This window comes from Cygnus olor, chromosome 1 (assembly GCF_009769625.2).
Source record: "Cygnus olor isolate bCygOlo1 chromosome 1, bCygOlo1.pri.v2, whole genome shotgun sequence".
Lineage (NCBI taxonomy): Eukaryota > Metazoa > Chordata > Aves > Anseriformes > Anatidae > Cygnus > Cygnus olor.
The window spans coordinates 168,154,035-168,181,905 of NC_049169.1; the positions used below are offsets into that span (position 1 = coordinate 168,154,035).

Below are 27,871 nucleotides of genomic sequence, written 5' to 3' on the forward strand. Positions count from 1 at the left end.
GATATGAAGTGACAGAATTAAATATAATGTAAAAATAAATGGAAGATAAATATTATGCATCCTTATATGCTCTTCTAGCTAATATAAAAGTCTTTTAGAAGAATGATATGCTTTGAGAGGTATGAAATATATTATTTAGGTAAAATTACCCCCCAAATCATGTTACAAATAAGTACCAAAAGTTTGAAAAATGTAAGTATTGTTTTGAAGATACTTACATTTTTTAATTATACTTTTTTAGTCAGTTATTGAGTTCTTTGCAAGGAGGTAAATGGCTGAGAGTTTTAGTCTGTACCATTGAAGATAATTCAAGTTTAATAATCAAACTCAAAATAAATAAATAAATCACAGCCTAGTTGATATCTAGATACTTACTTAGATTTTAATATCATTATAGAAACAAAAACAATGTTCTCAAGCTTCTTCCTTTCAATATGTTCCTATCTCTATTTGTATTCATCTTATATAGCTGAATTAATGTTTACACTATTGTAATGTTCATGTAATTGAAGTGTCCAGTCAGAGACACTAATCCTCTGCTTACTTTTTCTGCAGAACTATTTATATTGAGCTAGAATTATTTACAAAAGATGCTGCACGGTGTGTTTGTTTGTTTGTTTGTTTTTAATGCCAAGCTTACATGTGTTATTATTCCGTTTTTTTTTTTTAGGCTGCCTGGAGCTGAAAGAGGACACTATTGAAAATCTTCTGGCAGCTGCCTGCATCCTCCAGCTCCCCCAAGTAGTAGAGGTTTGCTGCCATTTTCTAATGAAGCTTTTGCACCCATCCAACTGTTTGGGAATACGAGCATTTGCTGATGCACAAGGATGCACAGAGCTAATGAAGGTGGCTCACAACTACACAATGGTAAGGCAGTTTTAGAAAGTTTGAATTATGATCCTATGAATCCTCTATATCTTCTGTAAGTAAAATTGTCTTGTTAATTTTGGACTTGGAATCCTTCTGTACTTTATATTACAAGTAGCTGTTTTGAAACCATAGGGGTGGTAATTCCTCTCAACTTCTTTGAAGTTATGAGATTTCACTTTCTGTAATGTCCTGCTGAATGAGAATAGTATATGCCTTAATTAAATGTATATTCATATACAGTTGATAACAGCAAAAGTATCTATAAGTCCTTAGAATACTTTTTTCTTTTTTTTTTTTTTTTTTTTTTTTTAAATCAACGTTTTGCTTTAGGGAAGCTTTGTAATTTTTGTAATTGTCATTGTACTTCAATGCAATATCAAGTTTTTTTTTTTTTTTTTTTCCTCAAACATCATCCTACCTTTCATTCATCTCTGAAGTAGATTAAAACACAGTGGACAATGAAATGAATGAGCAGAAGTTGAATGATGAATTTTGTCTGACAGCATTTTAAATTTTTTCCCAATTGCACCTAACAGAACTGTATGACATTAATACTAGAAATTAATCAGAATCAATGGAGCAAAAATATGTTACTTATTCAGAAGCTAAATCATATCTGTAGCCATTTAATTCTGCATAGTTTGACAAAATTAAAAACATTTGGCTCATGAAATTAAGCTTACATAAAAAGTAGATTACTTATCATTTCTGAGAAATAATGGTCCCTTAAGGTCTAGATAGAAATTGTTATTGAAGTAATACAGAAGGTAAATCTTCTTGGCTTGTCCAGCAGTTATATCATTATTTTATTTATTCTTTTGAGTAACTAATACCATATTGTAGCTCATGGGTTTAACTGTGTTTTTCTTACCACTACAGCTGAGATAGTTAGATCCATCTAACACACATGGAGCTTGGTCTGTGGCTAGTTTTAATTTTCTCTGTCTTTAGCCATATAAAGTTAGTCTTCTGAGCCAAAGCTAGAGTGTTTGATGTTCTGTTCATGGAGAGAGAGAAGCTGTCAGAGCAGAGTTCATCTGAGCTATTTTAGAATGAGATTGTGTTAAAAAGTGAGCAGGTATGGGTCTGTGAGAATAAATTCAACCTTTTTATCAATACTTTTTTCAGTAGATGTGTATTATTTTTGTGTTTGTTTTTGTTTTGGAACGTAAGCAATATAATGAGGAATGACAAACTAACAGGGATAAAATTAATTTCAAAAAGATCTTATGATTCTTTAAAACACCTTATTGAAAGATTTTGGGGGTGAATGAAATTACTTATTGTAGTATCTTCGAGGACTTGTGAATGAAACAGCTGGAGGATCACAAAGATCTGTGGCTATATCTAAGATACAAGGTATATTATATAGTAAGTTATAGGTTTCAATGCTCAGAGCTAAAATCTGAATTATGTGCAATGGGAGAATTGCCAATGAAAGATAGAAGATCAAAAAGGAAGTCAGTTGTATTTAATATGCAATCTCCGATGTAATTACAATTAATCTTGCAAGCATGCGTGATAGTTACACTTTTATCTTTTCAGGAAAGACAAATAATCACATCTATTCAATTATAATATTAAAAAACCAAACAAACAACTGTATGTTATTCAACTTTGGACCTGTTGAAAAAGATAATCATAAAAGTCTAGCTCATAGGGCATGATATTTTCATGGGAACAGTGTTATTGAATTTAGGTGTGAGGCAGCTCATATCTATTTGATTTACGCTTTTCTGTTAAATGTTGCGGATGATCAGTTCAGGATGGGGCTAGGTGCCTTACCTGCCTCTCTTGGCTACAACACTAGAGATCAGGTTGAATCTACATAAGAGAAGAGGGATTATTTCTTTCACACTCACATATAGCCAAGAAAAACTGCCAGAGTACAGGCTAGATATCCTGGGAGAGGTGGGTGGAAGAACAGTGAGCAAGAGACTTTGTGACATGAAGAAAGGGTAGGAAAGTGCTGAGCAGAGCAAAGAGCAGATGCATATTCTCTGAAGTGACAAAAAGCATTATTTTTCCTGCAGGCTCCAAGGAAACAGTATGAACTGTAATGAGAATGAACTTAAAGTATGGCAAGGGCAGGGTTGTTAAAAAACTCTATTTCTCCTTCTGTCTTATGCAGCCAATTTGAGGAGAAGCCTTTCTTAAAAAAGGATGATGAAATTTTTGTTTTTAAAAAAGCTCTCATGCTTTAATGAGAACATAAAGACCATTTCTTTTCAGGGTGCTTTCTTTAAGAGTTGCAAGTGAGTACCTCAAATCCTGGCTGTGTGATGACTCCTCATCTTCCGTGGTATCATTGCAAAAGCTCATTTGTTGTGAATAGGAAATAATGGCAGTCCCTTAACTCTGACATACTATGTGGTAGCTTGCCTGTAGAAATTTATTTTTCTCTGAAAGCTATATAAAATAAATAGTTTAAGTATGAAGGCAGAATAATGGATTAATAAATGCAGCATTCAAACTCTGGGTCTTTCTGCTTTGTAAGGATATTTTTAACCCCACCCCCCACTCCCCCCAATGTGAACCGTGTAAAACAGGTGAAGTGAATTTTCTTTAACCAATTGTCTAAAATATTTACCTACATTTTTCACATAAATAGTGGAAGTGGAAGTGGAAGAAAGTTAGTCTCTCTGATATATGAAAAGCACCAATAGGAAGAAAATTTTTGAGAGAAAAAAAAAAGCTTTGACAGCATTTGAGGGAACTCTAAAGGCATTTAAAAAGTGAAATAATAATATGATTTCTTTCTACACTTTTTTCAGTCTTTGGAAAAATTTTTTTTTTTTTTTCTAGATGTTCAGCACGAGAGTATTATCTTCATAAAATGAAGATAATGACTGAGATTATATACTTTTTGTCTTCTTCTTTACATTTACAAAAAATATCTACTCCACATTAAACACAAGAAATTCTTTTTGACCCCTTCTTATATCTCTTAAATATTATAGCCAATAATTGTCAAATAATATATATATATATATTGTACTAACCATACTGTTATAGAGAAATACAGTTAGAACTGACCACAAATATTAGTGCTGTGCCATGAAGTTTTCTGAGATAAAGGCTCAAATAGAAATAATTTTACACTGACTGTGAGAGTGGGGAACAAGACAAAGTTTTAAAAGTTGTCTTTCAGAAAACAATTTTTAGACATAATATATGCTATAGAATGAGCAATGATTTTGAGGTGTTCTTCAAGTTAAATTTCATCTTAGAATAATCTCGCTTCTTATTTTCACTTTGGTGAAATTAAATATTAACTGATTCCTAAAATAAGGCATTCGCTAGAGCACTTAGTTACTCATTTAAGGTTCTTGAACCTTAGGATAACTCCCTGTTACTATATCATTCTCGACAAACATTTTACAGCTTTTATCCACCAATTAGTTTTGATTAGAAAGTCATTCTTTATCATGGTTGTCTTTACAACAGTATTTTAATGAAAATGAATATATTTTCACGAAAATGATCAGCTTCATTTAATCTCCATAAATGCTTTAATCATTTTTCAAAATATTTTTTCCTTGCCTAATATCAGACTTGATATTTAATAAGTTCTAAATTACACTGTTTTGTTTTTAACATACATATATACATATATACACAGCTTGCTTTGTGCTTTCACATAATACTTCATGAGGGCAAGATAGAGCCAGGGAAATCTTGAAGCAGAAAGAGCTGCTAAAGAGCAGACCACTAGAGTATTCTGTAGATTTCAGGAGATAAGTCATTTCTATTGCATGTTTTTTGTCACATTAGATACAAATTCAGATCCCCTCAACAATGAAATCTGGGGAATCCATGAATAATTTTTTTATTTGCATAGTTGACACAGTATTTTCAGACTTAATTCAAATCTAACAAACATTTTTTTTCAAAATGCAAAGAGCCAATGCTGAGATGGAGAAAGCTCTTAATGGAAGTAAAATTCATTAAGTGTATAGTTATATATTACTTTTCATGACTGTAATAGTTCTGTAATATCTCTGATATTTACTGAGATATTCAGTCTTCAGTATCAAATATCAAATTGTCCTTTTGAAAAGTGAGATGTAAGGGAAGAAAGGAAAATGTGTGCATGGAGATGGGAGGCAGGGAGGGGACAAAGGAAGAGAAGAAAAGTAGTAAACGAAAACCAGAGAACCTTTGAAAAATTCTTAGAAAATACACTTGCCAAATACCGAGTCATGATGGTAGTGGGGGAGGTGAGGAAGGTAGATTTCATAAAAAGTTAGTGTACAATGAAATTTGGAGACTTCTATCTTTGCATTATATCTGTTTTATTTATAAGTGGACCTTGTATAGCAATATTTTAAATTAAAGCACTTGAAGCAAGAACTTAAAAATAAGTGGAAAAAAATGTGTGGTCTCATTGGTATCAGATTTACTGTGGGCCGTTTTATTTTCAAGGTGTGAAATTGCCCTACCATTTTTAAATGTATCTGCTAATTTAAATGGCAGCACAAATATCTGTGTCTCTCTTGATTTAAACTTCTGTACTTAATGACAATCTGTGTTGTTTTTTTTTTTTTCACTAGCGCATCACTTTCAATAAGTTTTCAATCTGCAAAGCCATATGTCTTATAACTTTAGTTTCCTAATTTGTTGTCAGAGTTATGATAGTACAGTGACCTGCATGTATGATGCCTTTTTAAAGAAACAAAAGAGTAAAATGGAAAATATCAATGAGCTAAAGCAACTACAGTCTTCTAACAGTTTCAATGACAGTTCTTCATACTTCTAGTTTTCAGGGTTTTCATATGAAGGGAAGATAATCTCTAAAGCTAGCAATTTATCAGCTTGTCACGTTTGTCAGAAATTAGAACTGTAGTATATTGTCTTACCTATCTTTTTACAAAACAGAATAATGTCTAATTTAATAGTGTGATCGCAACTTGATTGAGATGCATATTTTTTTTAGAAAATATGACTTTTTATAGTGTTTTACTTTGAACCACTATATACTTACTGTTGAAAGTTTGTGGTAGACCACTTTAGTTTAATAAACTCTATGGCCTTAATGTACCAGTAGTGTTTCTCAGAACAGCTACTTTTCTGCGTTAATAGATCTAGGAAGAAGAAAAGGTTATAATAGACCGTGCTAGTTTAATAGACTGTGTGGCCTGATGCTGTTCCTTCTTATAACAACTACTTTTCTATGTCAGTAAATACTGAGAGATGAAAAGTATGTCATATTGTTCCATAACAGGTAATTACAGTTTGGTCTTACAGCATAGGAAATTCTTAAAAAAATTATTCGTACTCAGTGAAGTTCTGAATTCAACAGTAGCTTGCTCTGTCTCCCACAGTGAAGAGCATGGTTCTGCTTGCGTTGTGACATATAGATAATGCTTAGAAATTTAGAATTTGACAGTCCAAGTTATGCTACCAGTTTCTGCATCTCAAAATCATGCCATTTGACTGAAGTCTGAAGTTTCAAATGGAAAATGCTGAAGTTTCGAATGGAAAAGTTGTAACTTTACAGGTATAACTTTTAAATCTGGCGTTGCTCTACTAGTCAGGAAAAGTTATTTAAATTCCAGTGATCATTTTGCATCTTGAAACTTCAGTTTGAATAGTGAGATGATACTTTGTTCCATGTTTTTATTTTGCTATATTCCAAGATGAATCGCTAAACATAAACTTGGAAAATCTTCAAATTACTTTGAGGCTCTGAGTAGGACGACAACCAAAAGTAAAAATTCCATGAGTAGAAGAATGTATTTAAATAAAGTGATTGATGTGTCTGAAACCCTGTCAGAATGTTAAAATCAAAAAGCACCCTAACATATGTTACAGTTCCAAGCCTGGGAGATGCAGAGTGTTTACAAGTGCCTGTGAATGAATTAGATGCAGAAGGTGTTTAGTCTCTCTTAGCTACAGTTCTGTGCTTCACACCACAAGGGTCATTAGTATCAGCACAGCAAAACATTATTCAAACTTAATTATAAGTATGTAAGTAATCAGTGACATATACTCACTCTATAAAGACCCTTAGCTAACTGAGAATTCTGATTATATTGCAGACAGAGCAACAATTTCATTTATGTAAAGTGTCTGCCATATGCAAATTCTTTAAATGATCTTTTATGGGAAAGAATTTCAATGATCGTGTTATTAGTTATATTTATTATGTAACCCACAGAATTTCACAGCTAAAACATGGTGGGGTGTGGGGGGCAGGGACTGGTATGTAAAGCCTTTCCTATCCATTTCCACTTACAGCAGCTCATCCCGAAGCATATTGAAATGTTGTAACAATACTCCATATTCAAAATAAGAAAAAGTAATTTTGGATATTGATACATGGTAATGACAATCATTAATGAGTTGTGGTTGTACTTCTGGAGGTTTATTTCAGTGTTAATATGTTTATACCTGTGATCAGATAACAAGTGAGGCGAGCAAACTGTCTACTACTATAATTTAATCAGTTCTTTAACATATGCTCTTTAACATAATTTATACACAGAGTCATTGGTTGACTTTCTATTTAAGAAATACCAGTTAGACACTGACCAAATAACTTTGTTAACTTTGTATCATAGTTTGTTTTGACAACTTTGACCACATTGGTGAGATACTGACAGATAGACAGTAAGAGGAGTGGAAAACTGGACTGCTAAGCTCAGATAGTTGTGATCTGTAGAAAGTCCATCTGGCATATGATTTTTTATTATTATTTAACCATGCAGGTATTTAAATACTAGAAGAGCAACAATGAATGGAGTTTGTGCAACCCATCCTAGGTGTTCAAGACTTGACTGCAAATGTCTCTGGGTAATCTGACCTAGTTAGACAAGCAGAGAGTTTGACTAGATGACCTTCAGAGGTTGTTTCCCACCTAAATTATTCTGTGAGTGTATTAAATATATTACTTGTACACTTTCAGTGGTCTTAGATATGAATTGTCTATCCAGGAACAACATGGAACAGAAATTCAGATATTTTAAATCAAATATTATTTCATTTTATTTAGCACTGTGCAGCAGATGGGATTATCAGAGCTAACATTTAATTGACTTTTATTAGAAACAATCTATTGGTAAAATGCTAGCAACAAGTTAGCAGTAACAGTGAAATTTTAAAGCATTCTGCAGTTTTGTGTTTCTTATGCTGTCAGGCAGACATTTCCAAAATATATTGTTGTACAAAATGTCTTACTTGCACTGCAAACAGCAAATATAAATCTGCAAGATGAACTGCTCAGGCTGTGTTCAAACTTTAAGGCACCTTATCTGTAAGGTTTGTTTTGCTTTGGTTTTAAGGATAGCGTTCACAGAAAACTAGTGGGACTCCAAACAGCCACATAAATTTTATTTAATTTGTTTTATTTTTCTATGTATTTATTTTATTTTTTTGCCTCTTTAAAAGCCCCATTGAAACATTTGTCCAGCCACCTTAGAGGATATTGTTGTAGAGTACAATGCAGAGGGAATTGTGGAAAAGATTGTGTCACACTGGGAGGTAACATTGTTACTCACACTGCTGAATATGTCTTTGTCTAATAATGCAATATATTATGCTCTTAACACTTAGAGCAAAAACAGGAATAGATTTGATGAAAACCCATTAAGAAAAAAAATTTAAAATAGAACATTTCTATCCATAGCAAGTTTATTTTACTTTTTCTTTATTTTACTTTAATTTTATATTTTATTTGTTATTTTATTTTACTTTTTTATTCCTTTATTTTATTTAGAAGGAACAGTTTATTGCTTACTCAACTGGAAATGTTGCATATAGTGTGTTGTTAATAAGGTTTTAGTGTACATTACATGCAGTTTCAAAAGGGATATAGTGTTGTAACAACTGTTTATTTTTGAGATTTCAGAATGAAGTTTAAATTACATACATGTCCTAAATGATCTTGGGACATGCTGGGTAAATAAAATCAGTGTTATCTAATTGCAATATAGAATGGCTCTATATACTTAGACTAAAATGGACACATTAATCTATTAAACATATTTTCGAAGGGAGAGAGGAGTGGAATCAGAGTTTGGAAAGTTGTAATTGTTTATTTTTATGCTTTTTATCTTGTGGATTCTAATCACAAGTTTGGAATATTCTATATAAAGAAGATAATGTATTGCAAAAGGTTATACACACTATATACATCTTAATACAAAACTTTTTATTCCCACACCACTGACAACAGAATTGAGAAGACGTGCTAAAACTTTGCTGAATGTCACTGATCATTGGGTCTCTGCTACTGTTTTTAAATTATAATTCTCATTCTTTTCTTACAAATGTCAGGACATTCCTGAAAAAAAAATTAAATACTGTGCATCTTGTACATTTTGAAATATAGACATAGAAAGTATATTTTTTGAGGTTTACAATTTCCTCCATTTTATCACTTTAAGCCATCTAGCAACAAGCAAAAGTGAAAAAGACTGAAACATAATGCAAACACAGAGTCCCCAAATCCTTCTGATGATCTTACTTTCAACCCAAACATAAAATTCGATCTTTATATGTTATAGTACCATTTTTTTTCTTAATTCATGACAATGAACTATTGTTGTGACTCTTGCTTACAATTTCTTTTTTCCTCTTCTCCAAGAAGAATTTCTGGTTCACAGATCACTTTTCACCTTTCTGGTATTTTTAAGATGCTTGTTTGAACGTAATAATTGGCACTTAGCACAGTGTACTGCTTTTTTGTAAGTTCTCCTTAATACAGCTGTGACATGGCACATTACAGTACCACTCCATCAAGACACAGTAGGAGAAGAGGAAAGTAAGAGCATTTCAAGAACTAGCATATGGACAACAAGATAATTAACAGGAAATAGAGAAGACAACTGCTGGTAGTAAAATGCTGTGAAATCTACAGGATAATAGTTAAGTAAATAGTCTATACTGTATTCACAATCTGATGACTTCTTTATCATCAGGAACTGCCTGATGATATCATCTTACTGCCTAAATGCTGCGTGAAAAGGTTTGCATGGCAGAATTCTGCACTGTTCATTCTAGCTTCTGAATTCTAGACCTGAATCTTCAGCAGCAACATTTGTATCCCATCATGTTAATACTTAGTATGCTTCAGAATATGTTGTGGTTTGAACTTACAGGTTGAAATAAAGACAGTTTACAAGGTAAAGCAAAAGCCATGCAAGTGAAGTAAAACAAGGAGTTAATTCACTCCTTCTCATCAGCAGGCAGGCATTCAGCCACTTCCAGGAAAGCACATAACAGTTTCTTAGGAAGACAGATGCCATCACCCCTTCCTCCTTCTTTATCTGAGATTTCATTGCTGAGCATGATGCGATACGGTATAGGATATCCCTTTGGCCAGTTTGGGTCAGCTGTCCTGGCTGTGCCCTCCCATCTTCTTGTGCACACCCAGCCTCCTTGCTGTCTGGACAGCATAAGAAGCAAAAAAGTCCGTGGCTCTATGCAGACACTGCTCTGCAGTGTTTTATTGGTTTTATCAGTGTGTTATCAACACTGTTTTCATCAAAAATCCGAAACGCAGCACATGTGAGTCTCTGCAAAGAAAACGAACTCCATCCTAGCTAAAACCCTGGCAGTGCTACCAGAAATAGAATTTCATGTTCAGGGTGCTGTGATATCTCTCTTCTTTCTTCAGCAGGTTTGATGATGGTTTGACTGTCAGGTCAGCAGATTTACATCTCCATCTGCCAAGTCAAGAATATTTCAATTTATAAATCCTGCCTCATCTCACTGAACTGTAGGCATAAATAAATTACTGTTCATAGAGGTAGCTCAGGGCAAGCAGACTCTTAACCTAAAAAGCATTGGTGGACTCCTAAAATCAGTTAGTGTGGTAGCTGTAGTTGTGTATGTGCTGACACAGATTCAGACTAACAAAGCACTCCAAAGAGAGTGAATCTGGGGGGATTTTCTTGGCATACATGAAGAAAAAAAAAAAAAAAGAAGACAAGAATCATGACAGATAAATTCTGTAGCTGTGAGTTCAAAGCCTTTGAATCTGCAAACTAGTGTAAAATCAAATACCTTACATTTGTGTATGTCTTTGGCAAAACTTGAGGATATGTCTCTGCATTGGGGATAAACATTGTGTTTGTTGTCACAAAAGGCTATCCAAAAGTGGCTAAGTACAAAAACAAACAACAAAAATGACAAAGCTCTAGAATGCACAGCTTGTATGCATAGTATAAAATTAGAACTTGACACCCAAATTGTCTGAAAACATTGCATTGACATTGCAGTTCAGGGGTACCAAGAAAGCATGAGAACAAACTACAATTGCATTGTCTATGTATTATTCCCAATATTTTAGGATTTAGCAGAAGTCTTTCAGGGTAGAAAAAGACCCACTAGAGCTTTCTGTGGGCATCTTGGACAACAAGGAAGATTGTTTGGACTTAGCCTAATTGAAGTACACAGGCGGTGAGAGGGGACAAGGAAATAATATTGGACAGGGTGATAGAAGTGAAACTGACATGGGGAGCTCTGATAGATAAAAGAGAGGAGGGGGAGATACAGGAGTGGGATATGATAGAAAAGTCAGTCTTAGGGATTAAGCTGTGACTGAGAAAATAACCTGAAGAGTCTGTGAGCAGTAGAAATCCTAGTCTCTAGAAACTCTGTGACCAAGACTCTTGACTCCAGTAATTGCTCTGTTTTCTGGAATAGACAGTGACTAGCATTCTTAAAACGGCCCATACCAAGAGCTAAGTTTTAACATTATTTTCACTAAGCATTGATATAAACCACTTAACATTTACAAGATTATTCATAAGCACAGGAAGGTGTACTGTTGTCAGTCAGGATAAGACTGTGATTTGTCTTTCAAAAGCATAAAGACATCCTGAGTTACTGAGATGCTGCTCCTCGTTTTCAAGGGTAAGACGTATGCAATGGTTAGTTTTTGGCTAATGATAGTGAAGAGTGTTGGAGTATTCATTCTGTTCTTTTCTGTCAGTAACATTTTCAGTATAATGCAGGACATACCACTCCTTTCTGTGTTGGCTAGCTTGGGAAGAACTTGAAGTCATACAAAAATAAATACAATAACATCTCAAAAAATGATACCTTGGGGTGGGGGTGAGGGGGAGGAGGCATGTAACAGGAAGGACGAAACAACAATATTATCTGCAAGTATTTCTTTCTAACTGGAGGCAGGGAAACAGAATTGTGCATGTTCTTATTTTCTCATCCTATATTTAAAAAATATTCATAGTTAATAGACAGGATTTGGATCTTTCTGTCTCATGGGCATGTTACTCCAGCCGAAGCCTTAGAATTACTGTGAATTCTGGTTCATTAAATGTTTTATTTTATTCACACTTAGAACATTTCTTATGGTTTTGCAGTCTTTCAGAGTTTGAACTGTTGTCATAGGAGCATCCTGACCTTGCCTTGATCAGGAGTGAGTGACTGAGTATAATGAGCCATGGCTGACAATGCAATGCAAACAAAGTCAGTGTGATAAGGCTTGATACAGGATATGGGGCAGCAAGCTAGAGAACAAAACCTGAAATTGCTGCAAAGGTGGTTCATGGTGTCATCATGGACTGATTTGATTGGTGGCCTGTGTGACACCTTCCCAGTAAAAGAGATTGGGGCCAGAAGGGAGGGGGAGGAGGATATTGTTAAGCAGGCATTCTGCAGGGAATGGGAGCAAGTGTTGCGTTCCCTTCAGGCTCACATTTGGGGCCAGCCTCAGTAACTGTAACTGTAAGTGGGTGCGTATGTGTGGGAGTGTGAAGTATTTCCTGACACAGCTTATCCAGAGCTCTGGTGTGAAGTATTTCCTAATACAGAACTCTGGTTCAGTTATTAAATTGAACTTTGCAGAATCATGGTGTCTGGTGCTCTTTTTCCTTTTCCCTTCTCTCAACAACTGTTCATCATGCATTTTTTTCTGCAACTGAGAAATACCACAGTGTCTTATTTTGACTGGAAATGTTCACTGAAATTCCATACCAGAAATAAATAATAATATATATATATATATATTTAATGATAACATAGCATGGTTTAAAACTGTTACATTTTTAGAACTCATTTAGGCTTAAAGTTGTTAAAGACTTCAACAAAGGCATCAATTGTATTAAAATTAATTTTAAATAATCTGAACCATGTACCTTTATTTAAAAATCAGAAAGATGCAATTCCATATTTAATAAAAAGCTTATCAATGCACTGGAACAGCTTTCTTCATGCAGCCTTTTCAGCAAAAGAAACATCGAATATATACAAAAATGGTAAGATCAACATGTGATCTTTATATGATCAACATGTAAAATAAATGTGAAGGGTTATGTCTGTATCTAATGAACTGAATAATTTCATTTTTTGCTTCTCCATCTCTTTCACAACATAATGAATTTCTTCCACTTTTCCTCACTTTCTCTCTGCATCTCTCCTTTCCTTCTCTCTCCTTCCTTCTTTCCCTTCAATCTTCCCTTCCCACTTGCCTGCCTTCTTTCTTTCCCTCCTTTGTGGTTTGTCCTCTTTAATATTTCTTCATACATCCTGTGTAGATGTACATCCTCTTTATCATTTTAAAGTAGTAACACAATTGTGTTACACAGAGAACGTGTAGCTTAAAAACAAAGCTGGACAGGCAGAAAATGCAGAAAAATTAGTAAGGATTTCTGGAAATGACTATATTACCTCTACTATTCATTTATGGTGTTCATTCATTCTTTCCTCTCCTTTTCTTCTTCTTATAGTATATTTCTTGTACCTCCATCAATTTCTTGGGGATTATATGAATTCAGTGGTGTTTTTCAAATATTTAGTACAGATGATGGTTTATTTACAGTTTCTTCTGGGCAAGTATTGATCCTCATCACTCTTTGTAATTTGTACACTTAAAATAAATAATATTATAAACAGTTGTATCTCCTGCATTGCCTTTTGTAGTTGAACCCTATTACCTTACAGCCTTAACAGTAAATTACAGCCTAAATACTAAAAATCTCAAAGAGTTCAGGCACATATAAGTTGGTATTTTTAATATTTTTAAATGTCAGCTTAGTGAAGATGAAACCAACATGTAAATAGTTAAAATTACTTGACCAAATCCCATGAAATGATAAAGAATCCATTTTTTTCTTTCTACTGATCGCACACACTTTAACATATATGTGTCGTTTTATGAAAATTGTCTAATTCTACTAAGGCCACATTCACTAAAAAGACGGTTAATTTCTAAATGTATGTGTGAAACTGGTTAGTCTCATCACTTGACATGTTTCTCAAATATGACCTATGCTGTAATGCAATGAAAGCAGTAGTTATTTCTGTTTTCAAGGGTTTACATTTTCCAGGGAATGGCCATATGCTATCAGTTAAGGAAAGCTGGCAGTCCCCTAGGTAGAGAAGCCGTTTTTCAGCTAGTAATTATAGCCAGTCCTCAATCCACTGTCTGCAGTTTCTTTGTCTTTCTTCATGATCAGGCTTGTCTTACCAGTTTATGATCCCTTTTATATGTGACCCCACTGTTGTGATAACCACTGGATTTGCACCCTAGCAGCAAAAAAGATGTTTTCTATCACATAAGATGTGTGACTGCACAATATTCTGCCCAGGGAGACAGAAAAGATAAAAAGAAAGAAAAAGAAGGAAAAAAAGAAGGAAAAAAAAAAGGCAAAAAAAAAAGTCTTTATTTGAGTGATTCATTTGAATCATTTCTAATGCTTCAGAATTGTGTATTTATTTCCAAAAGCCCATTTAAAGATAACTGCTTCTGAATTACTTCAGAAATTAAAATGTGCTTTAAAAGAAGTATCAGAATAGAGTCATTAAAAGAAGTATCTGTTACTTCTTGAAAGGAAACAGCCTTTCTTGATTCTGAGATAATTATTACATCGACTACTAAAAAACTAACTAGAATAGAAAAAAAAAAACACATCTAATTTAAACTGACACAATCTCATTAAAGTCATTAGAGCTATGCAGTTTTATACCAGCTGACAATCCAGCACTTCTAAAATCAATCTGTTAAGACTGTTTTAAACTTTTTTGTATATCGTATAATCCTTCATAACTCTTCAGATCTATTATCTTCATTTACAGCCCCTGGATTGTTTGTTCAAAATGGTGCCATATTAACACCATACTTAGCATTAACCTATTTAGGTAGCATTTTACAGTATTGAACATAATGTTATAACCTGAGTGTCATCTGTAAGGGAAACATTGCCAAAAGCAAGGTGTAAAGAATTATCTGGACATTTTGTAGTGCTTTTCTGTGGGATGAAAATGTTTGGGAAATCTGCCACTTAGCACTGATGGTACTAAAACCAGAACTCATGATGATATTCCATTCCTCTGAAGCATCTGTTATAAAAGACTCACAGTTGACTCTTATGATTAAATAATTTACTTCAGTAATTACTCAAAATACTAATTCCACCAAAGATTAGGGTCAGGATCACATAACTGCATTTCATTCTCCCCTTTACCACTATTTTGGAACAAAGAAAATATCATAGAATCATAGAATATCCCGAGTTGGAAGGGACCCACAAGGATCATCGAGTCCAACTCCTGGCACTACAAAGATCTACCCAAAAATTCAGACCATATGACTAAGAGCACAGTCCAAACGCTTCTTAATCTCTGACAGGCTTGGTGCTGTGACTACATCCTTGGGGAGCCTGTTCCAGTGCTCTACCACCCTCTCAGTGAAGAACCTCTTCCTGATATCCAGCCTGAACCTCCCCTGTCACAGCTTGACACCATTCCCTCGGGTCCTTTCACTGGTCACCGAAGAGAATAGATCGGCGCCTGCCCTTCCACTCCCCCTCCCGAGGAAGCTGTAGACGGCGATGAGGTCTCCGCTCAGCCTTCTCTTTTCCAGGCTGAACAGACCAAGTGACCTCAGCTGCTCCTCATATGTCTTCCCCTCTAGGCCCTTCACCATCTTTGTAGCCCTCCTCTGGACACTCTCCAACAGTTTCACATCCTTTTTGTATTGTGGTGCCCAAAACTGTACACAGTACTTGAGGTGAGGCCACATCAATCCATAGTTACTAAACTCTATTTTTTTTGAGATAACCTTGACTAAAAATTTTAGTGTGCAATAAGAACTGTAAGTTTAATTTCATATGTAAACCCTTATTTCAAAGGTTTGTGTTTGTTGTCAGCATTTCTATTTTATTCGTAGAACTCCCTCTGGTGGATTATTAACAATATGAACATACTTGGTTTATTGTGTAACAATATCAACAACAACAAAATACAACTCTAGGGTCTAATTTTATGACTTTACTAAAAACATTTCAGTTTATATTTCAGGATACCCAGGATATTATTAAGTGATTCTAAGGTCAATAGAAATCTAAACTCCTAAATCCACCTAATTATTGTATGGTATTATTATATTGGTTTTGATTCTAGTCAATGTTGTCGTTATTTAGATATGTGTGTATATACTTGTATACATATCTACATGTATAGAACATGTCCTAAGTACATACGAAATATGAGATGTGGATTTACCAAAGTAAGATCATGTCAGACTTATCCCACATTTCTTTAATAAAATAAAAAGATTGAGATTTCTTAGGGGGGAAGAAAAAAGAGATTGAACAAAATATATTTGAATTTCAGTAAAATATGGTGTGTGTTGTCTGGACATCTTAGCTGCAGAAAATCAATACAGGAACAGATAAATAACTCCCTTTTGCCCCTGTATGGTGCTGTGGCAAACAAACAAAAAAAAAAAAAAGGGGGGGGGGGAGGCTATCTGTGGATATTCCAGTGGATTTTGGAAATCTTTGTGCAGTTCTCGTGTCACTATTTTTCCATTTATAAACAGTGCTTGATATTGTAGAGGATGAAGAAGAGATTGCAAGAAAAGAGAAAATGGCTTGCAAATTAATGTCTTAGAGTGCTTGGGCTATTTCAGCATATTAAAAATAAGAGAAGACAATATACTTGATTACAGTGTATCTCCACAGGGGGAAACTACTGTGAACTGGAGAGCTCTTTAATCTAGTTGAGAAACTTTAGTAAGAGCCAATTCAGTTTAAACAGATTGGAAATACGGTTCACTTTTCCATCAGGAAGGGTGCTTAAACAATGGAATAGACTGGAATAGCTGTAGAGGAAAGTGGTGAATTCTCCATCATTAGATACTGTCATCTCAAGACTGAATGCATTTGAATAAAATCTAGGCAAAGTAGAAATTATACTCAGTAGCATGGTAATTGGTGAGCTGTGTGTGCAGAATGTCTTTGATATACAAGAAATTAGATTAATGATCTAATCTGTCTTCTTGGCTTTAATTCTAAATATCAGTGACATGATAATCTATTTGTTTCCTTATTACTGCTTGATAGGTATATATATTCCATTTAAAAGATTCAATGGAAAAGAAAGCTGCCTGTTTGTTTGTCCCATGCACTGAATACTGAGTAATGTGGAATTGAATGAAAGGAAGGCCAAATTCTCCTTAACAGGCAGCTCAGCAAAGGAAACATGTTGGAGTTCAGGACATCATTAGAGAGATTTTGGTAAACAAGGAATCCACAGTACCAGAGAGGATAGAAGATTTCTTAGCTCAGGAGAAAGCATGTAGTCCCCTGAAACTTAGGGGTAATGGATAAAAGACTTTTTTTTTTTTTTTTCTCACAGGTTATATGTAGAATTTGTTGTAGCACAGGAGTATGCTGCAGTTCAGTCAACAAGAGGATAGTTGTTTTTGGTGTATTTACTAAGGGAAAGATGTAAGGAATTTAATTCATTACTCAGTTAATTCTGTAGTCTTTCTTAGTATCTATCCAATCTTTTGAGTCCCTGATGGTCCAGATTTTAGTACCAAGAAAATATGAGATTCCTACATATCTTATGTGGCCTTATGTAGCAATTCAGTATATGAAACACAAACTTCTGTATAGAAGTATGTAAATTCATATAAATCCACAGTAAGATACTAGCTCTCCAAAGAATAAAGGATTGATTTAAAGAATCAGTATTTCTGCAACTGGAGAAAAGAACTACTTAGATGTTGCACATTAAAACACTCTATATTTAAATTCAGCTGATTATTAGTTTACTTGAGATGTAATGGTTTTAGTTGCTGCTTTTATATCACAGTGATAATAATCATAATAACAGTTTCATTTTCACTAACAAAGGAACTGGAAGGTTCATTTACAGGTAAAATATAAAGTATATTTATAAAAGTAGTGCTTTTGGTTTGGTCTAAAAACTGCAAAGCCTGAAACTCCTTTTTTTTCTTGCATACTTACTAATTTTTCTTTCCATCCACAAATACAGAAACATGTAAACTGTGCAAAATATGCAGCATCATTTAAACAGCACTTCCATCCTGCTGCAGAATTCGGATGACAAATCTAGCTTATTATTAGATTTATAGAAACAATGATGATTCTTTTTTGTGACTGTCTTTTATTAATGGCTTTAGAATAGTGCATCCAGAACTGAAAGCCACCGCAGACAATGATACAATATGAAATCCATCGCATTTACTGTGACTTCTGATATGTTTAAATAAAAACATAATAAATCCATACAGCCCACATGCAATTTTCAGTTCATTGCAAACATGTCAGTAATTAATGTCTTTCTCCTAGGAAAATATTAAGCATCCGATGAATTTATAAGTTTACCAGTGCAAACTTCATATACACCTTTTAAAATTCAGAATATACGTGTAGTGAAAGTTAGCTTGCATGACTCAGTTACAGTGATATTAACTGCCTAGTCTAACCTTGCTGTCCAGACGTCCTCTGTCATCAGTGGAGAAATAGAAGCTTCTGTAATGGTCATTTAAATCCCAGCTGTCTTCAGCTTGAGTCTCAGGGCAGCAATAGGTACCTGGGGATTAAATAGGAATCATTTCTTTTTTGTGTTTAAGAAATAAAGTCAAAGTTCTCACTCACTGTTTCACATTTATAATTAAAATTACCCCAAATTCATTTGGCTGTTTCTGTTTTTATATACTACATTTTTGGAACATTCTACTAGTTGTAACATCTTGCAAGCCATATATTTGTCATGCTCTTTTTCTTCTCTTTTTTTTCCTTTCTTTCCCTGCAAAAAATCTCAATAAAAATAATTCACATGCTTCTAAGAACAAATATAGGGGATTGATTTTTGCTGTTTTGTTGTTTTTGTTTTTGTTTTGTTTTGTTTGTTTGTTTGTTTGAAAAGGCACTTATATGTGAAGCAATAAGTTTAAAAGTCCTGTATTACAAAATCAAGTATGCCAGTATCGAAGCTGCATGGCCAACCTGAATTTGGAATCCCTGCACAGGTGCATTATGATTCAATCTTTAATTATGGAATCATACATCATATTTGCTGTTGTTTGAAATATTACATTGTATTAAAATACTAGGTCGTTCTTTATTGATCTTTATCCATATAGAACACTGAATCTGATTATTTTTTCTTTTTGTTGTTGTTTTTTTATAGTATCAAATGTAATAATACATAGTCGTAGTAGCACAAAATGAGCATGCATGTCAAATTAAGAAAACCTTGAGTTATGCAATTAATTTAACAACTTAAGCAAAATGTAATGCTGTTTAATTTATTTTTCATTATTTAAGCATTTAAGGAAAATCTTCTAATACCCAGCCACATGCAGTATATTCAGTTTTCCTAGTTTTCTTCAGATGGCTTGGGTGTAGTCCTAGAGTTTGATAGATGTGCTTGTGAAAGCACAATTAATATCAGTCTCTGAGATCCTCAGTGAGCACTCTTAAAGATTATATAAATGGTATAAATTGTGGGTTCTAGATTCCCATTAATGGAAAAGTGTGAGCACTAGTTGTTCCTTTTGAGTATACTGCCAGCTAGAATATTCTAGTAAATGCTTTCAGGAAAGACTCCAGACTAGTGGCAATATATCAGATGCAAATCTGTATTTATCAGGTTTCAGGCATATCTTTACTGTTTAGGTTGCTTCGTACATGTAGAAATTCTAAACTAAATAATAGGCTTCTGGATTGTGCTTCACGACACCGATATTCAAGAAGTTGCCAAAATGCCTAAGCTGTTCTCAGTGCTTTCAGTGTTCAGTGGAGGTCATTCTTTAAAACAAAGACATTAAATTCTAGTGGTACATAGAGTTCTACATAAACAGACAGTTACTCTATTTTCATTTGTTGCTCAAGCAGTGATTTCTTATTTGCTATTGTGATTTAATATTTATTCAGCACATGTATTTTTTTTCTGAGGGAGTCGGTTATAATTTCACTTATTCATTTCTTTTATAATAGAGAAGCTCTTGTGGATTGATTTAGGAAAACTGAGTTGTAAAATCTGTCACGTATAATACATTCTAGGTTGTCAACAGCTGTGTGTGAAGACCATACAATGATTTGGCTTAAAACAAAAAAAAATGTCCTTTTAATTTTCATTATATATCTCTATATAGTATATTCTAACTAAATACAAGTATTAGCCAATACCTTGAATGCAGAAAAATTGAAAGATGTACACTTTGTATGTTTCTTTTCTTATTAGTGAGTCTTCTTTCCTCAGTATGACAATGCTATATACTTTATAATTATGTGAATTTTATCTAACTGGCTTCTAGCATGCTGGGATCAGAGATGCCTAGAATGAGAAACATTTAAAAAACAGGATTATGAGTTTATTTAACTAATAAATGCAAGAGACTTGTACTCCTTTTGAAGTGAGAAAAGTTTTTTGTCTTTTTTATTTCAGTTCACCAATGATTTAGTTAATTAAATTTACGTAGTTTTGCAAAGATAATCATGAAAATGTTAATGAAAGTCGAGTTATCTTTCTGAACCTGCTCTGTGCAATGTTTCCTTCAATGCCTGTGGTGTTTTATTTTCTTACATTCTGCAGTAGATTTCTATTTTGTCCTTGCTTACAATGAGTTGTGTAGACAAGGCTGCTTGGGAAATTAGTCTGTTATAAAATAGAGCCTATTATAAAAGTCTACTGTAAATACATATTAATAATCAAAAGATCAAATTTATTTTCATGTATTTTAATTACATGGTTCTTCGTAAAAGCAGGTTTCACGGGTAAACTTCTGGGAGAAGTACCATACTGGTGCTCATGTACTTATGTACAAAACTACATTTTTGAGTGGAAATGAAATTATTTGTACTCTTTCTGGGAGGGTACAGGAAGGCATGGCCATGTTCCAAAATGATTCTGGAACTCTTTAGATTAATAAAATTACACAGACTCTTTACCATTTGTGAAACTAAGGTATATCTGACCCTTTATGTATCACATCCTTTTGCAACTAAGAAGCTGAGGTACCTGATTGCAATTTATGTTTGTTAGTTAACATTATTTTTTTATAAAACAAATTGAAGTAATGTAAATTAGTAGAATGTATTTGTTTAGATCTGCAGTTTCACGAAAACAAATTGTACTAGTGGTAGTAATACATGAGTGTAGCCTAGTGCAATATCTTCAGTAAGTCTAGACCTGTCATATATTTTTTATCATTGTAAGAGCAACGTTTTGTGCTTGACAGTAATATAATTGTTCAGAAGGTGAAGTGCTGTCCATTCCTAGCATTAATAAAATGAATAAACCACTCTTCAACCCCTTTAAGCAGAGTTACGGCAGTGTAGTTGCTGCTTGCATTAGAGTTACAAAAAGGCAGAGTAAAGCCTTATGATGCCATCACAGTCAGATGGGTAAGGAAATTAGTTCTCCCAAAAACACTCACAAAGGTTAAAGAGAAGTACTAGAATCAATTGTGTTTCATAAAAGATTTTCATAGAGGTAGTATAGCCCAATACTCTTCTTTTTCATCCTACCCAGAGTTAGACTTTTAAGCTAAAAAGTCTAAGAGTTAAACGTTGGAAACAACAGAGTCAATAGGACATATTAAATTGTTTACATAACTACATTTAATATTTAATATAAGTAACCTAAAATTCATGTAACTAATATATTTTAATTAGATGATCTTCTGTACAGAAAACATTGTTGCTTTCCAAGTTATATGTGACATTCCCAAAAGATGGCCTTGGAGTAGTTGCTGATATGGATCTTATTCTAAGTTTGCTACTCACATCTGAAATACTACAGAGAGTAGTAAGTGATTAGAAAATATGTAAGCTTATCAGGAATATATTAATTTATTTTTACCTAGCATTTCAGAATTTCCTTAAAGGTAGTGAGGAAATGAAAAAAAAAAAAAAAAAAGGAAAAAAAAAAAGAAAAAAGGAAAGGAAATTATAGAGGTGTTCTTTTCAGTTCTAAAACCATCTATTTTTATTCATGCTTTAGCTTAGGGTAGGTCTCAGCTCACCTTAATGGCCCAGAGTTGATTTGTCATCTGAGACTTGGCAGGCACAGTTTCTTTAGCTTTGCTCATTTGAAGGTAAGAGAAGAGTGTTAAGTTAAGAGTGTTAAGACTCCATTCCAACAATTTTATTTATTTATTTACTTTTATATTAATATTGAGGGTTAATTTCTATTTTATGTGGACATGAACTGCTCTGTTTGAAATAAGTGTGTAAGGGAAGAATTTACCTCTATATTGCATTTGGAATAATCAGCTTATTTGGCTCATATCCATTTTGCAGCTGTGCAGGTCAGAAATTTTGTTCTCTGTTTTGCACTACTAACAAAATTTTGGAGGTTTTAGCTCCAAAGACTTCTGTTGAAAATTTCATTAACCTGAAAAAAAAAAAAAAAAGGAAAAAACGTGTTCAGGTTATTATTTAAAACTTTTTGGTGTTTGTTTCCTTATATGAATGTGAAGATTGAAGATGTTAGGAAACAAAGCAAAACAGAACAAAAATATAAACACTCAGGAAAATCACAAGAAAAATGTCCTTACACTAGTTACTGCTGCCTTATTTAAAAGTTTCAAGTTTTGTTCTAAAGGTATTTGGTTATATGTGGATAGCAGAAAAGCCAAAAGAAAGTATTGTTCATTTTACTGAAATAAAAAAGGGAAAACAAGACCAAAAAATACTGTAATGGATATGGTAAAAATTAATAATTGCAATGTTTTAATCTTGCATTGGATTAATCCCTTTCTGCATGCACATATATGCATTTATACATCTGCAGACTATCTGAATGACATGTAGCTTTAGTCAACGTTATCAATTTAGTCTCACCACTGAAGCTATTCAGAATTTTTCTTCTAATGAAATTTTGTGCTGCATCTGTAACATGTCTAACCATACACTTAGTTGTATTAGTCATAAGGTTTAAAGAAATAATTATTTCCCTCTACTTAAGACCCATGATGCTGTAACTGGAATGAATTTTCCAGCTGGTGGCATTTTAGTTCAAGAGGAAACTGAACCACCTACCAAGCTGAAGCAGGAAGCATGATATATGAAGAGAGCCTGAGGGGACCGGGTTTATTCAACATGGAGAAACGAAAGCTTCATGGAGAAACGAAAACTCCATGGGACCCAATCACTATTTTCAGCTACCTTTGTAGAAAAGATAAAAGATAAAAATCATTCTCACAATTGTGCGCAATGAGAGGATGTTGGGCGACAATCCCAAGTGGCAGAAAAGCAATTTCCATTGAAAAACGTTTATTCACAGTGATGGTAGTACTCATTGTAACAGGTTTCTTAGAGAAACTGTGCAGTCTCTGCGCTTGGAAATATTCAAAGCTGGATTCCACAAGGCCTGGAGCATCCTGCCCTACGTTTGAAATGAGCCATGATTTGAGGAGGGTTGGATTAGATGGCTTCCAGAGGTTCCTTTCTACCTAAATGATTTTATGTTTCTGTTTTGTAAGTCAATCTGATGCATTAATTCTAAGCTCATTATATTTCATCGCTGTCCAATCAAGGGAAAATATAATTTTCACAAACTAATTAGCTTTAATTCTTTGTGACATTCTGTGATTTTCAATTTTCAGTAGAATTTATTCAATCAGTAATGATTTTTTTTATTGTTATTGTTGTTTTTCATGAGATTAGAGCTATGATCCAGAACATATCCAAAATCCTGCAGTGAGATGCCTTCAGAGTCAGCATATATGTGTACGTATATACATATAGGCATACGTGGGTGTATATACACATATATGCACAATTACATGCATATATATATATATTCATGGTCTTACTGTCTAACATGATTCAATCAATAATATCCATAAGCATTAAATTATATTCATGTCATTGTAATTAAAATAATTTCAAAGAAATACAGTAATTATTGTAAGTTATGAAGAAATAGTAGCTACTAAACAGCTGACTGCAAACTAAGCACATTCTGCTGGTAAATTTATATTTAGAGAAATAAGAAAGGGAACTTGGATTTTTATTTTATTTTATTTTATTTTACTTATTTTATTTTAATGTTATGTACTGGTTAAAAAGCCAAAACTCTCAACATTGGGATGTAACTGTGAATTTTACTGCATTACCATAGTGCAGTTCTAAAATGGTCAAACTGTGGAGTTAGTAAGTAGCATAGCACACAAAAATTAACCTATACATTTAGAAGGTAACAACTTGTACATATACTCTCTCCACATAAAGAAGTCGAAACTGAGGAAATCAATAGCTATTATGAAACATTTACTTCTTTTCTGAACTGGACCTATGACAAGACAGTGACCAAAACCAATCAATTTTCTTTCACCCTACTGCTTTTCATAAATGCTAAGCACAAGGAGCGTTTTGATTTTAAAGACTAGTCATATACTGACATGTGGAATAAGCACTATAACTAACACTAAACACCTCTGCTGTTTATCTCTGAGGATTGATATTTTAGAGACATCCAATCTTTTTCTTTAAACCAATATAATCAGCTGTAAAACCTATTCAAAGTTCATGCAGATGGTTGTTATTATAGACAGAATTTGAGAGATATTTGCGAAATTCCTAGGAATCATTAAAACTTTATATTAATTAGGATTTAATTACATTTTTTGAAAGATATGACCTGAGAAGTAATTCTTAAGTATACCTGGTTGCTTTTCTACTTGCAGTAGAAAATCTTAACAATTTATTCTTATGGCTTTCTCATAAATGTCCATTCCACAGAAACTATTTTGCAAGCATGTTTTTGCAAGCATGTTTTTGTTTTGTTTGACTCGTGTTTTGCTTATTACAAATTTCAAACATATCAGCATAGATGAATGAATTATGTGGAATAAGTTGCTGGGTGAAAGTCCACTTTTCATAGCTAAATTACATTTGAGTAACATCTGTTAACATCTTAGTTCTCAAAGTTCTCAAAGTCTGTTATACCCATCAGGATCTGCTGAGCTGTATTGCAGCTGAATTATTTGTTCTACAATTGATAAAAATCTCTTCCTTTTTAGATGTGATTTGACTTATCTGGAACACAGTATGGAAACTCATTACCTAATTCAGTACCCCATAAAGATTTCTTTGTAAAGCACCTGCAGGAAAAAGAAATTATATTAAAATATGGCTACTTTGATTCTGTTTTATTTATGTGTCACTGTACAATGGAGTAGGAATGCTGAATGATATCAATTCCTGTTAGGTTTTATGTAAGCTAACATCAAAATTGTCTTTGGTAAGAGAAAAAGTGTAAGCTTATTAATGTGACACTAGTGAGATGGCAAAGCAAAAAAAGAAGGAAAAGTCCCACAAGACAGAAACTAATTACCTTGAGGTCTGTAACAGATAATTTAGTTAAACCATAATAAAAGAAAACAGGCAGAAAAATTGATTAAAAACATTGAAAAGACTGAAATAAATTTTATTATGGAAAAAAATACACATTTCACAAATCTATGGAAGTACAGAAACAGTTTTTCTATTCTGTATTTGCCTTTCTAAAAGTCCGCAAACAAAGGATGAGAATGAAGGTACAGATGTTACTGTGTAAAAAGTTACTAGTGAGGACTACAAGGAACGTATGTTGGGAATTACTCAATTAAACATTGTCATAAATCATATTGGAAAAGAGTAAACAATGAAATAAAATGTCTTTATAGACAGTATAATGTTACTGAGGGTAGTAAAAACCACAAACTGACTCTAAGGCATTGCAAAAAGATCTTGCAATGCTAAGCATATAATGCCAAATAAATTAAATATACCTTTAAATTATTGCAGGTGGAGGAACAATCTGCATACATTAATGAGGAAGTATTGAGTAGCTATCTCTTGTCAGGTAGGGAAAAAAAACAAAACACACAGCTTTTGTTTATTAAGATCAGTTGTTTGCTCTAAGAATGCTAGCTGAGGTGTTAGGCTAGTTAAAATAAGTGGAGTGCTAGGAAGTGTTTAGAAAGGAATAGAGGAGAAAATAGGAAACATCAAATCCTACTGTTAGACTCCAAGGTTTGCTTACACTTTTAATATTGCTTGTGGCTCTAATCATCTAATTTCACAAAGAATATATTAAAACTAGAAAATTCTAATAAAAAAAATCAATGATTATCTTATCTAAGTAGACATATGTGCATATATGTACATGTATACTCTGCTATCCAGGTCAAGTATATATCCTGCTGCTTAGGTTTCTTTTTCATGGGAAGAAGCATGTGAGGTGTTCTCTTTCCTTGGATCATGTGGCGTAAAGTCATCCTGGAATGGCATTGCAAGGCTGTTGCTAGGGCACTGTTTAGATTTAGCTAAGGATAATATTAGAATAATAATTGAAGATGTGGGAAAGCCCCGTATCTCCATATAAACAGAGTTTTGTTATGTTTTGTTGTTGGTTTTGCTTTTGGCAGTGATGTAGATATGACTGCTGGAGAGGCTGTAATTAGATACATAAGGCATAAATGTCATGGAAAGGGAAAATAGGATATTATTTCCCTCAGTTCAAGAATTAAGCTTCATCAAGAACACTTGAGCAATGGATTTAAAAGCAAACAAAAGGAAAGACTTTTACAAACATGTTTAATTATGTAATTGACTGCAAGGGATTCTATGGAGACAAAACCTAAACAGATTCAAAGTGCTACTAAATAAATTGAAGAACTGTCCACAAAGGTCTTCTAAAAATCAGCCTTGCATGGCAAATCTCTAATATCACAAATTTCCAAAATATGTGATGCACAGAGAGCATCTGACAATTAGCCTTTAAAGTTCCTTCCAGTTGCTGTTAAAAAAATATATCTGGTCACTGGTCGTAAGTAGACCGTTGTTTGCTGTAAATCCATACAGCTCTTCTTATGCTCCATGAGAGCTTAAACAGTAAGCAATTTCTAGGTACCTAAATTATTTCTAAAAGTGCATCAGCTATCAGTAGGCTTATCAGAATAAAAACACATTTTAAAATGTAATTAGTACCTTCTACAATACTAAGGGATCAGGAAATCTACTCCTAAAAATTTAGCAGATCTCCATATTTTTATTTTCTTTATCTTAGAGAATGTTTATAACTCCCTTCTGTTTTAAAGTCCACTGTGTTAGCATAATTACAGGTGTAAATCTCTTCAAGTAGTGTTCTGTTTATTTCCATGTGAAATACTCTGTTTATTCATGTTGATAAATATATATATAAGAAATAAATGTACAAATTTTAGATGACTGATAATTAGCCCAGATTTTTTTTTTAATTATTGCTTTACAAGGAAAACTTAATTATGTAAGGGACCAATGACTTTGTAGCAACATAGCTTGGGATGCTGAGTTTGGGGGCAGTTTGCCTGGGTAATTAGATTGCTTTAAAAATTACAGATGATTTTTTAAGTGGTGGATTTTAAAAAGAATAGAACGACTAGACACAGCTATAAAGTTCCTTTTTCTTCCTTTCCCTTCCCAATAAAGAACCAACACTAAGACTACATTATAGTAAACAGCATGAGATTATTTGATGGCAACATGCAGAGTTCTGGACAGAGTGAAACATAATGTCTTTTACTTCCAAATCAGTAATTTCCTAACAACCAATAAATAAGAGTATCTGTCACTTCAATCACTGTAATGTACAGGAAGGCAAATGTTTTACAGTTTCACTTCAGTCTGAAATTTGTCCTTTGGGATTCACACAATAGGGTAATATAGTTTCAGCATTCATTTAACAGTTTTTTAGGTGTTCTATCAAAACCAGTAACCTAATGTGACAAGTTTTCAGGAGCCTT

At 33.5% G+C, this 27,871-nt stretch overlaps 1 protein-coding gene across 2 annotated transcripts in view; it reads left to right on the forward strand.

Annotated features, from left to right (window-relative positions):
* Positions 1 to 27,871, forward strand: part of KLHL1 (kelch like family member 1) — a 248,999-nt gene that overhangs the window by 110,298 nt on the left and 110,830 nt on the right. For both annotated transcript variants that reach the window (XM_040540618.1, XM_040540610.1), the window contains exon 4: positions 671 to 867. In XM_040540618.1, the coding sequence (XP_040396552.1) occupies positions 671 to 867 (197 nt within the window). The remainder of the gene's footprint in view (positions 1 to 670; positions 868 to 27,871) is intronic.